The sequence below is a fragment of the Bombus vosnesenskii genome, unplaced genomic scaffold (assembly GCF_011952255.1).
Source record: "Bombus vosnesenskii isolate JDL3184/JDL3185 unplaced genomic scaffold, Bvos_JDL3184-5_v1.1 scf7180000013339, whole genome shotgun sequence".
NCBI classification, from domain to species: Eukaryota; Metazoa; Arthropoda; class Insecta; order Hymenoptera; family Apidae; genus Bombus; species Bombus vosnesenskii.
In genome coordinates, this window is record NW_022882976.1 from 805,171 (window position 1) to 817,824 (window position 12,654).

At 33.6% G+C, this 12,654-nt stretch overlaps 2 protein-coding genes across 7 annotated transcripts; both read left to right on the plus strand.

Moving 5' to 3' along the window:
* The first annotated feature begins 703 nt into the window (after nucleotides 1-703).
* LOC117236017 (vitamin K-dependent gamma-carboxylase) lies at nucleotides 704-5,477 on the plus strand. Of its 5 annotated transcripts, none has more exons than XM_033498585.1 (11): nucleotides 704-1,079; nucleotides 1,158-1,281; nucleotides 1,427-1,662; nucleotides 1,790-2,111; nucleotides 2,362-2,544; nucleotides 2,666-2,829; nucleotides 2,914-3,299; nucleotides 3,385-3,585; nucleotides 3,750-3,988; nucleotides 4,117-4,428; nucleotides 4,649-4,808. In XM_033498585.1, the coding sequence occupies exons 3-11, from the start codon at nucleotides 1,437-1,439 to the stop codon at nucleotides 4,806-4,808; spliced, it is 2,193 nt and encodes a 730-aa protein (XP_033354476.1). In that variant the 5' UTR covers nucleotides 704-1,079; nucleotides 1,158-1,281; nucleotides 1,427-1,436. The 5 variants fall into 5 exon arrangements, with proteins under 5 accessions (XP_033354476.1, XP_033354478.1, XP_033354479.1 ...); XM_033498587.1 differs by having other exon boundaries at nucleotides 1,180-1,281; XM_033498588.1 differs by lacking the exon at nucleotides 1,158-1,281 and having other exon boundaries at nucleotides 1,412-1,662.
* Nucleotides 5,478-7,354: 1,877 nt separating this feature from the next.
* Nucleotides 7,355-12,251, plus strand: LOC117236018 (organic cation transporter protein-like). Of its 2 annotated transcripts, XM_033498591.1 has the most exons (9): nucleotides 7,356-8,012; nucleotides 8,143-8,323; nucleotides 8,669-8,908; nucleotides 9,560-9,818; nucleotides 10,049-10,217; nucleotides 10,440-10,726; nucleotides 11,049-11,332; nucleotides 11,817-12,067; nucleotides 12,167-12,251. In XM_033498591.1, exons 2-9 carry the CDS (start codon nucleotides 8,150-8,152, stop codon nucleotides 12,228-12,230), a joined length of 1,728 nt encoding a protein of 575 aa, XP_033354482.1. In that variant the 5' UTR covers nucleotides 7,356-8,012; nucleotides 8,143-8,149; the 3' UTR covers nucleotides 12,231-12,251. The 2 variants fall into 2 exon arrangements, with proteins under 2 accessions (XP_033354481.1, XP_033354482.1); XM_033498590.1 differs by having other exon boundaries at nucleotides 7,355-8,323.
* Nucleotides 12,252-12,654: the final 403 nt, after the last annotated feature.

Genomic DNA, 12,654 nt, shown 5'->3' on the forward strand with positions numbered 1-12,654 from the left:
CCATAGGACCTTCTTGATGAAAAGTAAGGATTTTGGATATAATAGTCTATCTTTGAGAATCTAATATTCTCGCACCCCTCTTGTATCTTATTCGATGACTAAGATAGGTTATTATTTATAAGCCACATATATCGTATCTTTCATCATATGTACTGAAACATATATACTGAAAGATAATGTTAGTTATCTTTGCAAACATTATTTATGATAGAATTGTTTCTTTATATCTAGCACAATAATAAAAGTAAATATTAAAAAATAGAAAATACACTATTGCTCTCGAACGTTAGTCACGCAATAAGAAAATACGTAAATTTGTCAGACCTTGTTATATAATTACATAGTGTACTGACAATGGCGGAGATAAGCGGATGTCGATAATTTATTTTTAAACGAGTATAACGACGCAACGTACAATTCAACCAGTTAACCAACGTTCCAATTGCTATGAAACATTCTCCTGGTTTTCACAAACTTTCTTTACGTTTCACAGAATTTTAGAAAATACCATAACTTTGCTCAATCGTATAAACCTGAGAAAACTCCATAAATTAATTCGGAGCACTCTAGTATCTTCCACATTAAACTTCCCAATATCTGAAACTTATGCCGATTACGGAACTCGTCCGTTATATAAAATTTTTAATTTTCTTCATCGCGTAAACATAGTGAAAAAATCGATAAATTTAGTCCAGTAAAATCGTCGAAGCGAACAATCGACACTTTACATAGGTATCCATCCACTTTACAAAATATACTGAAGCAAATTTCGTTTTCTTTCGGTTACACACGAAGCAGAAGCAGATGACGATGCATTTTTTAAATATCGACCGACAGTGTGCATCGATAAACCTGAGCACAATACACAAGAATGCCCGATAATATATATTATTATTGCGCGGGCGCGGGTCAATAATCGAGCACGTTGCCTGGCGACGGTGCTCCTGCTCTCTCTCAGCCTCCGGAATTTCTTCTTCAGTGACTAGTCCTGCAGCTGCGACGCGCAGAAGTCCAGCAACCTTCGATACATCGTCATCGGACCGGTTTCATCTACTCTAGCTTAAACACGCCGCTCCTCGGTAAGTTAAATCGAATACTTTCGCTTTACTCTTCGCATCGGTTCGCGATATATTTGCTTTCATTCGATCTCTTATCAGTTTCAGTCTCTTTTCTGTTCAGATTCAAAGTTTGAAGTTAAAGTTCAGCGAACTTCATTGCGTTTCGACTCGCCTCGATGGAATTTTGCGGATCAATTCTTTAATATTTTTTATCGATTGATTGGTACGTTCATGTTCTCGTATTGTAGGTGATAATGTCAAAAAGAGTGGTTGAAAAGAAGTAACTTTGTTGTTTAAAGAATATGTTTGTATTATGTAAAGCTCATGTAAAGCTTTTGTGATGTAAAGCTTAGTATTTTTACTTTCAGTTCAATAGTTATGTGGAGGAAAAGCAGACAATTAGCAACTTCACAACCCTGCGCAGAAACTGAAAGTGAATGTAAGAAAGATGGTAAACAGAAACTCTCAGCACGTACGATTGAAGATAAGTTCGAAAGACTATGTGGATTCAAATTGAACGATCTTTCGTCTTTTGAAAAATTCACAGCGCTTTTGTATCGACCAACTGATCCAGCTAGTTTAGGAGTTGTCAGAGCACTTTTTGGTTAGTTATTTTAAGATATAATATAATGGTTAAAAAAATAGATGGGCAATCTATTTGTTAACATAAAACATAAGAGGTAATACAAATTTATACTTAATTTTATGTTTACTTAAATAACATTGTCTAGGACTATGCATGGTATTGGACGTGGTAGAAGAACGTGGATTAGCAGATATAGACATAAAATGGGGAGATCCTATGGAGTGTCATTTCCCATTAATTCACGGAATGAAAGCTCCCTCACTGCCATGGATGATATTAATTTATGCGATAATGTGGATTGGTGCTTTTGGAATTATGCTGGGTTCGCGGTTCAAAGTAGCTTGTGCCTGTTTCGTGATTCCATATTGGTACATCTTCCTCTTGGATAAAAGCTACTGGAACAATCACACGTATCTTTATGGGATCGTTGCTATTCTCTTCTGGGGTACGGAGGCTAACAAGTACTTGTGAGTTTGAGAGAAAATCTGAATGAGAAAATTGACTGATATGAGTCAGAATCATTGCAGATATTAATTTAATACTAAAAAATATCAATTTGATGGCCTAAACAATAAATGAAAATTTTTCTTCTCGTTTTCTCTGCAATTTTTCCTGATTTTCTTTATAAAATATTTAATTTATAAATCTGTACAACTTGGGCAGTTCTATGTCTACTAATTATTTAATGGTAGAAATTGACGAAGTGTTCTCTTACAGTGCATTGGATGCTACTAAAATGAAAGTTACCGAGAAAACTGCACCATTATGGAACTATTTCATTCTAAAATTTCAATTTTTTGCACTATATTTTTTAGCTGGATTGAAAAAATCTGGCGCAGAATGGCTATCGGGTTACGCCATGACGAATTTATCGCAGCATTGGGTCTTCAGTCCGTTCAAGTAGGTATAATTAAGAACCGAACGTATCTAAGTTCGAAAATACATGAAAACTATACTCTTATCAGAGGTAGACAGCCGATAGAATTTTACCAGTCGATAAAATAGTATTGCACCATTTCAGATTATTTTTGACCACCAAGCAAACTGATTTTTTCATAGTTCACTGGTTTGGATTTATCTTTGACCTCACGGTTGGATTTTGGATGCTGTTCGATAAAACTCGAATTCCTGCAATGATCTTTTGTACAGCTTTCCACTTAATGAACTCTCGATTATTCAGCATCGGTGAGTAATTTCGTTTCGGTAATAATAATATCCCAAGGCAAACGAAATTCTATGTGCATTATTAATTTCAGTGTTTATTTTCAGGAATGTTTCCATTAGTGTGCCTTGCAACGATGCCTCTGTTTTGCAATCCAAATTGGCCTCGAAGGCTCGGAACTTTCATCAAACGTAATTATGCTCGTTCATTTTCTAAGAAAAGTCAACAGATAAGAAACTATAAGAAAATTGCGATGGAGCGAATAAAAGAATCGTACGATGAAATAAATGATGAAACTGGCAACGGATCATCGATCGATGATGGAAACCAAGAAGGTACAAACTCGATAAGCTCTACAATTACTCGTAAACATATCAAAGGAATCAGCAGCAAATCGACTAGAGTGACGAAGAAGCAAAAGTTCGTAGTTTCTCTATTACTATTCCATGTATTCTTGCAGTTTTTCTTACCATACTCTCATTTTATCACGAAGGTACACTAATAATATGTTCCTGATTACACGAACCGTTTACATCAATTTTTTGATATTCAATAATTCCTTTTTTCATTATTATTAGGGTTACAATAACTGGGTACCAGGAATGTATGGATATTCTTGGGACATGATGGTGCACGTTTGGGATACTGTACTAGTCGTAATTAAGATTCACGATAACGTCAGTAACGAGGATCGTTATTTGGATCCTAAAGCATGGGTGCAAACCAATCGATGGGAGAAACACGGCGATATGGTCATACAATACGCTTCCTGTTTAAGAGTAAGTGTTATCTTATCGATACACCTGTATCATCGAATTATGTAATGTTTGAGAATGTGAATTCTTAGTAAATAAGAAAAGAGAGATTCACATCTATAACGACGCATACGATCAGTAAGTTTCACATGCAATTTATGCTGTAGAGAGTAATATAATATTTATAGGATAATTTAATTAAACAAGAAGATCAGCTTTTCGAGAGTGACTTCCAACGCGACAGAAAACCGAAATGGTCGCGACTGTCATCGAATTTAAGCATCTACATCGACGTGTGGTGTTCGCTAAACGGAAGATTCCAACAGAGGATGTTTGATCCAAATGTTGATATGCTAACAGTAGATTGGCACCCGTTTCAGCCTGTTTCTTTCTTAATGCCCCTTCTTTCGCAATATAGTTCGTACAGGTATAAACATAATTTACTTATCTAATGATTTATGAATTAAACTACCCTAGTAAAGAGCGTTTTCAACGAACGAATATTTTCATATAAATAACAAAATTATGATATTTATTGCTTTATTTTCTATTCAGATACAAGTTGGAAGAAATTCAGCAACACGTTTACACTTGGTCCAACGATACCGATGTTCTTTTCGTCGCTGATTTCCCAGGCATGTATCTAGACAATTATATCTCTAAGAACTTCACCAACGTCACACTGACTGTCCTCGAAGGTGAAATAACATATAGCGATGAGGAACAGAGATATATCGTGGTCTCGAAAGGATCATCGATTCAAATACAAACAGGCCAATTTCATAAAGTAACGACAACGAGCGCTTATCCAGCTTGCTACATGTACACCTGTACTAATCGAAATAAAGAGGAACCAGAAACGGATGGGTACGTAATAATTTTGTGAATCTTTGTAAATACTTTGTAGACATAGTTGTTTAATTGCTGATTACACCCACGATAATAACTTATGTCGAATATCTGTGTCATCTTTGAATCTAGTCAATTGATGATGTTATAAGTTATAGTATATTTGAATGGAATATAGCAGGTATGAAGCATGTGCAAATTAACAGAATAAATTTAACTAAAATTTGTTTCTTTGCAGTATAATGGAGCTCGAAGAGCCAAGAGAAGCCTTCCCAATCGCGAGAGAAATTAGATACAAAGTCGATGCCTGGATAAGAGCATTGTATCATATAGCAAACTCATTTTTCCATTTAGTGTACAACGTTCCCATGGTGCGACGAATACAAGTCAATGAATAATATAAATATTTGCAATTCAAAGTCGTCTGAATACAGTACGAAATTAATCGAATGTTGATTTTCGTTTCTAAGCGGCTAATTTTTAGAAATAGACCAAGACTGATGAACAGTTTATTGTTTTACTTGACTTGAGATAAAATTGTGATATCGATTCTCAGTAGATAGCGTTATTTCAATTCAGGAGATAAAGTAGATATAAATGTCCAAAGAGAATTTATTATTGACTATCAGTTATTATAAAAATAAGTGGACAAGTGGAGACATGTATCAATGAAGTTTCGTTAAATGCAACTTGTTTACATCAGAATGTTATTATTATTTTCAATTATCTACTAAATAACCTATGTGTCCTGTACGGATATAAAATAAATAAAATTCAAGCATATAACAATTAAGCTTCATTGGCATTTACTCCCAGTCTACCCGTCCATTTATTTCTGTCTCTGCGACTGTATATAATATATAAATAATGGAAGAATCAAAAGTGCACGGGGGAAGATGATCGTGATTGAAACCGTATTTTCGTATTTTTTCGGATGAACTTTTTCGCTTTTGTTTGGAAGTTAACGGCGAATAATTGCCACCGTGGCGAGTCTTAGAGCTAAGAGCGTCTATTATTAGTTCCTAATAAAAAGATAATCGACGAAGTAGAAGACGTCGTAATTGTAACTATGTCAACTCGTCTATGCCCCTGTAAAAACAATTCATCGTGCTTCTAATAATACGCTCAAGTCGGATCTTTCCTGTCTCGGTCTATGCGGAAAACGCCACTGAAAAACCGCGACGCGAAATTAATCTCAAGGACGTTGAACTTCGCGAGCGCAAAAGTATGAAAGCGATTAAATATGTGCGATCAAACAGCTATGACTATGATGGAAATAAATGGTCGATAATCTGTTTCGATTATTCGTCGATTCGGTGATCGTTGTGAAAATCGACGAAATTCGAGAAAACACGATTTCGTTGATTTAAGATCTTAAATGAAAGAGAAATGTAATAATATTTATTAATAATATTTAATAATAAGAAAAATACTTGACGTGTAGTTGGATATTTAGGGGCTCACAAAACATTTAGAAACATTTTGAGAATATATTATGTGTGTTATACGAAACACTTAAAAATGTTGTTAGCACTGTAACGAGACTGTCATAATCGTATTGATAAAGTTTGAAACGAATGTGGAAACGAACGTAGATGGATGCTACAAGATGCTTAAAACAAGTATATGTCTATATATCATAATACTATTTAAACAGTCGATTATGAATTGTATTAGTAAGTCGTAAGATACTTAATGCACGTTCAAGCTGTATATTGTACGTACTGTATACTGATTTTTTACTTGACATATTTTGACAGTACATATCTCGTAATTTCTATATACATTTTCAAATGGATTCCAAGTTTGACCAATGTAATCACGATAATCGTGTCTAATTACAGTGTTAATGAAATTTCAAAATGTTTTATATAATACGTACAATATTGGTACAAAAGTTCCCTATGATAAGAGTTTAAATATTTTCGTCAGCCGCTCTAATTTATATATAATGATAAGCGAAGATTAAATTTTAAAAGAAAAACGGCTTCTAAAATCGGAACAATCGGCGAATGTTTCGTTTTTTCTTTTTTTTACATTCAAGAAGTCTACAGAACTATTTTCCTCTCAATCGGTGCCAAGAACTTCGGCAGCCAAAACGTTTTACAGCGAGTGCCAGTATTGCTCAACCGATTCTCAACAAGATAACAGATAGCAACGTGAATTAAAACAATTCGTTCGTGTGTTTTCGCTGCCACAAAATGTACGCAATCAAATCATCTCTTTTCTCTTCGCGACATAATGCTTGTAAACCGTATAAGCGCGTAAATTTGATATCTCGTAACATTCTAATAAGCTTTCTCGTCTGATAAGTTGTAAGTAAATGCATTCGATGGATCTGATAATTATTCCAGTGATGTACCAACCGTTTCGTATTGCCCCGTAGCCGACAAATAATGACATTATTGTCGTTGTACAATGTAGAATATGCTGTCACCTGTTTCTTTTACAAAAATATTTTCAACATTGTGTCACTTTATTACAACGTTTGTTGTAATAATAATTTTTTAATCGAAGAGCTCGATGGAAAAGTGTATTTTTGCATTCACAACTCTTTTAATACATTTGTCAATGTAGTTTATTTTGCAGTATAGATTTTCAGATAAATTTCTAATTTCTCAATTGTAAATCTTAATTGTATGAACACTCAAAAACCATTTACTTGCAGACACATATCGTTTAAAGACAAATATGCAGATAGAAGTAACATCGGTGGAGATCGGTAATTAAGTACTGATGTGTTCCCTTTCATATAAAAATTCTAGATAAGTGTTGAACGAGTTGCAAATAAATTTTAAGTTCTACTAAATCCAAAAATCTGTACAGTTAATATTCAACTTCGATAAAATAGAACTCTATAACAAAAAAAAAAAAAAAAACTAAAATTAAGAAATCTGTTATGAAGAAGTCTGAAAACGTTTTTGATAAAGGAACAGGAAATAATGCTAAATTATACAAAATTGTCGAAAGAATTATAAACTTATAGCATAACAATATACTATTTAGAATACGAAGACACTTACACATGTAAGTAAATCAGCTGAGATTATCATTATCACAAAATGGACATCGGTATCGACATACATAATGTCGCTATACCTATACCTGTTTAGAAACTTGCTTATCTCGATACGTGGCGGAGGAAACAGCTGTCAATTGTCAGTCGCTGGTATACGATCGTACGGAGACCTTCGATCCAAGAAACGTTGAAAAATTTGTCCGAAATTGTATTGGTAATTAACCAATTGCAAAATTGGTGAGCGTAAATCGACAAGCGGATAGTGTGATCCATTTAAACTTACGCGATCGAATTGTTGTTATTCGAAGTAATATAGTATGCTTATCAGAGTGAAAATACGATGAAAATAATTGCAATGTGACAGTGTCATAAAAAAAGTACTACATATTGACAAAAGTTTGTGAAAAATGAGAGAATAATGAGATACAATATAGAACTATGAGTGGCAGTTAGTTGATTTTATGATTAAAAAATGAGCGACTATTGATTGTATTTATGGTGTGATCGATGTTGCAGCGAATATAATCGTTAATAATTTCTTCTTCATATTTTCTTATAGATTTGATTAGAAAATTAAATGATGGTTTGTAACTTTTTTCAAAATCGTATTTTATAAATGTTGCGTACAAAAACACATTGATTATAATCATAACAAATTTGTTGATGCCTGTTTTCCAAAAGTATGAAATTATTTACCTTCGTATGATTTCTAGAGAAAACATGCCCGCCAATGGAGGTAATGATAGAGGAAGAATGAAAGACACGGATCCGCTGCTCGAAGCGCTTGATAAACTCGGATATGGGTCCAGCTTTTTATGGATAATATTCATTTTTACACTGACACCGACGATATTCAATGGGATGCACTCCATGTCTTATATCTTTATTGCCGAAGTAAACTTAACTTACACTTAGTAACTACAAAAACTATTCGCACATATCATTATTTTTCAACGAAAAGTCTTTTTATCAAGTTCTATATACGTCTCAAATTTTAGTAATCATATCAAAGTACCAAATACTAAAAGTGGTACGGTAACAATTAACAAGTAATCAAACTTAATCAATTAGTATTTAAATATTATAATAAATATGACATGCCAATACTTCTTGTAGCCACTGTACCATATTAATAAAAAAAATATTATATAGCGATCATAGTCCTGGAATAAAAAAGTGATAGGATTCTATATAAAAATATACATATATGATTAGATGAATAAGAATTATGTTTCACAGACTCCCACACATTGGTGTGCAATACCAAGTTTGACTGCCGCGAATTGGACGGACGAAGAAATAAGAAACATCTCATCGACCACTTCATGTACTATGTACGATTATAATTATGAAGACTTTGCGTATATTGGATTCGAGAAAGCGTTAGAATATAAAATGTCGAATCCTCTACCTAAGTCGATTTCCTGTGAAGTAAGGAGTTTCGCAAATGATATCGATGGAACTTCTCTCGTGCAAGATGTGAGTATCACATTTCACTAATTAGATATAGCCGTAAGTCGTAACACTATTATCCGAAGTTACTTAAAATCCAATTTCCTTAAAGTTCCCTTATCCTTGCCAGAAAGTCGTTTCCATCGTGTCCAATACTCACGGCGACATCTGTTAGTATCGATTCACTCCCGCTCAAAAATTCGGAGCACGTTAAAATTCTTAAAGGAATAACGATTTTCTTGAATGAATATATATTTCATTCATAACACACAATATCCTTCAATAGTATTGAAATTGTAATCAATTACATTTAAAAATAAAAGTTATGATTATAATATACTTACTTGCGAGAAAAATGGATGAGGAAGCTTGCTTCGCCGAAAAACAAATTTTCGAAGTCTTATTTCCAAATTTTTTGAATTTTTTGTCGTATCCTGGAATTTTTTATAGGCAAAATTGGAAAACTGGAGTTTTTGTAGGCAAAACTAAAAGAACTGGATTTTTTTATACGTTTTTTATACTTTTTTTTATAATTATTTTTCTCAGACAGTATTTCAAAAGATCTTATTTTATAAAAGAGTATGTTGCATTCCAGTAAGAACTTTTATGTAGATAGGATAACCAGTGACTTGATTATAATGGAAAATTATGAATAATCGACTTTATTATTAATTTTAGTGGGATTTGGTGTGCGACAAAACCGCGGCCCGTTCGAGCACGCACATGGCTTTGTCCCTTGGAAAATTATTGGGTAGCGCTTTGTTCGGAGTCATCGCAGATAAATATGGGCGAAAAATCTGTTACGTTATTGGAATAATAATGTTAATCACCTCTGGTCCAGCTGGTGCGATCGTGCCGTGGTATTGGGGTTTTATAATCTCGAGAGTAGTTAACGGTGCTAGTCATGCAGCCATACAGTATTCGTCTTTCACAACACGTGAGTAATCTATAAATTGATAATATTATAACTATGAAACACATAGTAATGTGATATCGATGTGATTTTAAATCAATTTGTATTTATAGAAATTTCTGTCCTTGGAAGCTGCAACAGCTATCAAAATTAATATTAAAATTAAATATTACTAATGAATTAAAGGTTGATATTTATTAGTTGATTTATTGGGTCGTTAATTATTATTATATATTAGCCTATTTGTTATACAGTCACAGAGGTAGCGAATGAAAAACACAGACAATGGATGGGAATTGCTTACAACGTTGGCTATGCCACAGGGATAGTAATTGTGCCAGGTGTAGCTTATTTGCTACACGAATGGAGATATATTCAATTAGCAATATCTTTACCGGCTTTGCTTTTGCTAATACATTTGTGGTAAGTTTGCTTTTGTGTAATGTGAAGTTTCTCAAAGAGACTGAGATCAAGCAGTTTGTTATCCGAAATTGCTTCACGACATAATCTTGTTTGAATTATAGGATTAAAAACTGAATTCAGAGAAATACTGTTTGTATCTTTAAAAGAATTTAGGGAACTTATTATGATAAATCATTTTAATGAGCAGATATGTAGAACAACTGTAGTTTGCAACTGTTGCAGGCTTATGCCAGAATCTCCACGATGGCTGATAGCTCACAATCGTCGACAGGAGGCGAAGAGTTTAATCGATAGAGCATCTAAAGGAAGTCCTGATGCAGAAATGAGCACGTCATTGACACCAACCATACGAATACAAGAGTTAAAACAAGAATCGAAGGATTCCAAAGAAGGATTGCATAAAAGTATCAAAGGATTTTGGGTGCTTCTTAGCAATAGTGAATTACGAAAGAGGATTCTTATCACGAATTTTACTTGGATGACAGCTTCTCTGACTTATTACGCGTTAGGTAATCGAATGATCGAAATTTATTCCTGTTTCCGCTTACTACTATAATATCTAAAAGAATTATACTTTTATAGTAGAACTCTGTTTATAGTAACTTATCGAAGGGGAGATAGTTTATATAATTGAATTTTATATGTATAATGAGAGTGTAGTGATTCTCTCCACTACTTAGAATTTCTTTGTATATATAATAGCAGTTCACATCAAAAAAATAGATTTAATCAACAAGAGTTCATTTAGTAAAAATTTTGTTCAAATAAATAGAATTCGTGTAAACTGTTCTAAAGCTTAAAGCTTAAAATATATTTTATCAATTCTTTCAGCGTTAAATGTGAACAATTTCTCAACAAATCGGTACATTTACGTGTTGGTAATGGGTCTAACCGAAATACCAGCTTATTTGATACCGACACCGATTCTAATGATTATGGGACGACGTCCAGGAAGCGCAAGTTTATATGTCATAGCTACGTTATGTCTACTCTGTATTCTCGCAATTCCAACGACTGAAAGCGATGTAATTATGACCGTATCCTTAATTGGTAGATTCAGCGCGTCAGCTGCTTATGGCATCGTTATTCTATATAGCTCGGAACTTTTCCCCACGGTAAGCATAAATAGTAAGCATAAATAAAAGCAATCTACAATAAAATGAGCAATTCTACAATTTTTTCAAAAACACTTTACAAATTTCCATTTTACGGGATCTAAATGATATTTTGTATTTTTAAGTATGTAGATAAAAGCTTGATTATTCTACAATTTCATTCACGCGAGTTCTATATTTTGGTCGCCAATAGTTCTAGCGTTAATAAATAAGCTGCATCAAATATACTTTTAACTATATCCAACTATTTCAATAAAAATTACTCGCTAAATATTATGATAGACATTTTCGTAATTTTTACTATTTAATCTACCTTTTGGATATTTCTAGACAAGTTCAATAAATATAAGTATTATGTGTGTTTTTGGAACACCTGAAATTTCATTAGCACTGTTACCAAGACTAGACTATCATGATTATCATATTGGTAAAGTTTGAAATGATGACATTAATGATAGCTCCAAATTATTTTGCTTCGAAACAGGTCTGCAGAAACTCCGCGGTTGGTACGAATTCTGCGATGTCGCATGTCGGAAGTGTAGCCGCGCCTTATGTCGCTGATTTATTAGGAGCTGTTGTATGGTGGGGACCAACGACTCTTTGCGGCGGCTTAGCTTTAATAGCAAGTATACTATGTTCGATTTTGCCGGAAACTCGGGGCAGGCCGTTAGCGAACACCGTCGACGAGGAAATTACGGAAGAACGAGAGAACGTGTCGTTTTATAACGCTTGCAAGTGTGTATGAAATACAACAGTAATGGGGTCAGGACCGGTATATTTTCTGCTACATTGGTATATTCTGATTCGTTCACAAGATCCCTTTTTTATCCACAGGACTCGCTCTTCAAATGAAGCAAGATCAATCTGTATTTCTAACAAAAGTGTAACTGTGTTTTAATAAAAGTATTGTATACCAGTATACCAAATTCCTACATTCAAGAGTTGATGTGACGATAGTCTCGTTTCTAAACAATGTGTCCTCACATATTGCAATAGCTAACGAAAATATTCGAACTCATGTAGATACATTTTATGAATATATTTGTGAGTTGTATGAAAAATTTTGAAATTTCGTTAGCTCTGTAATGAAACTCGAGCATCATGATGGTGCTAGTAAAGCTTGAAATAAATCTGAAAATGTACACACACGTTACTGCTGCATGATACCGAATATAAACGTATAGTTCGCACAGATTACAAAAATATTTAGACAGTCAAGTATTTATTGTACTAGTAAGAATCAATATTCAGTGGGACAAGATGAACATTCATTTTTATATGTATATGTATATGTTAGTAATAAATATCTTATAACTTCTATG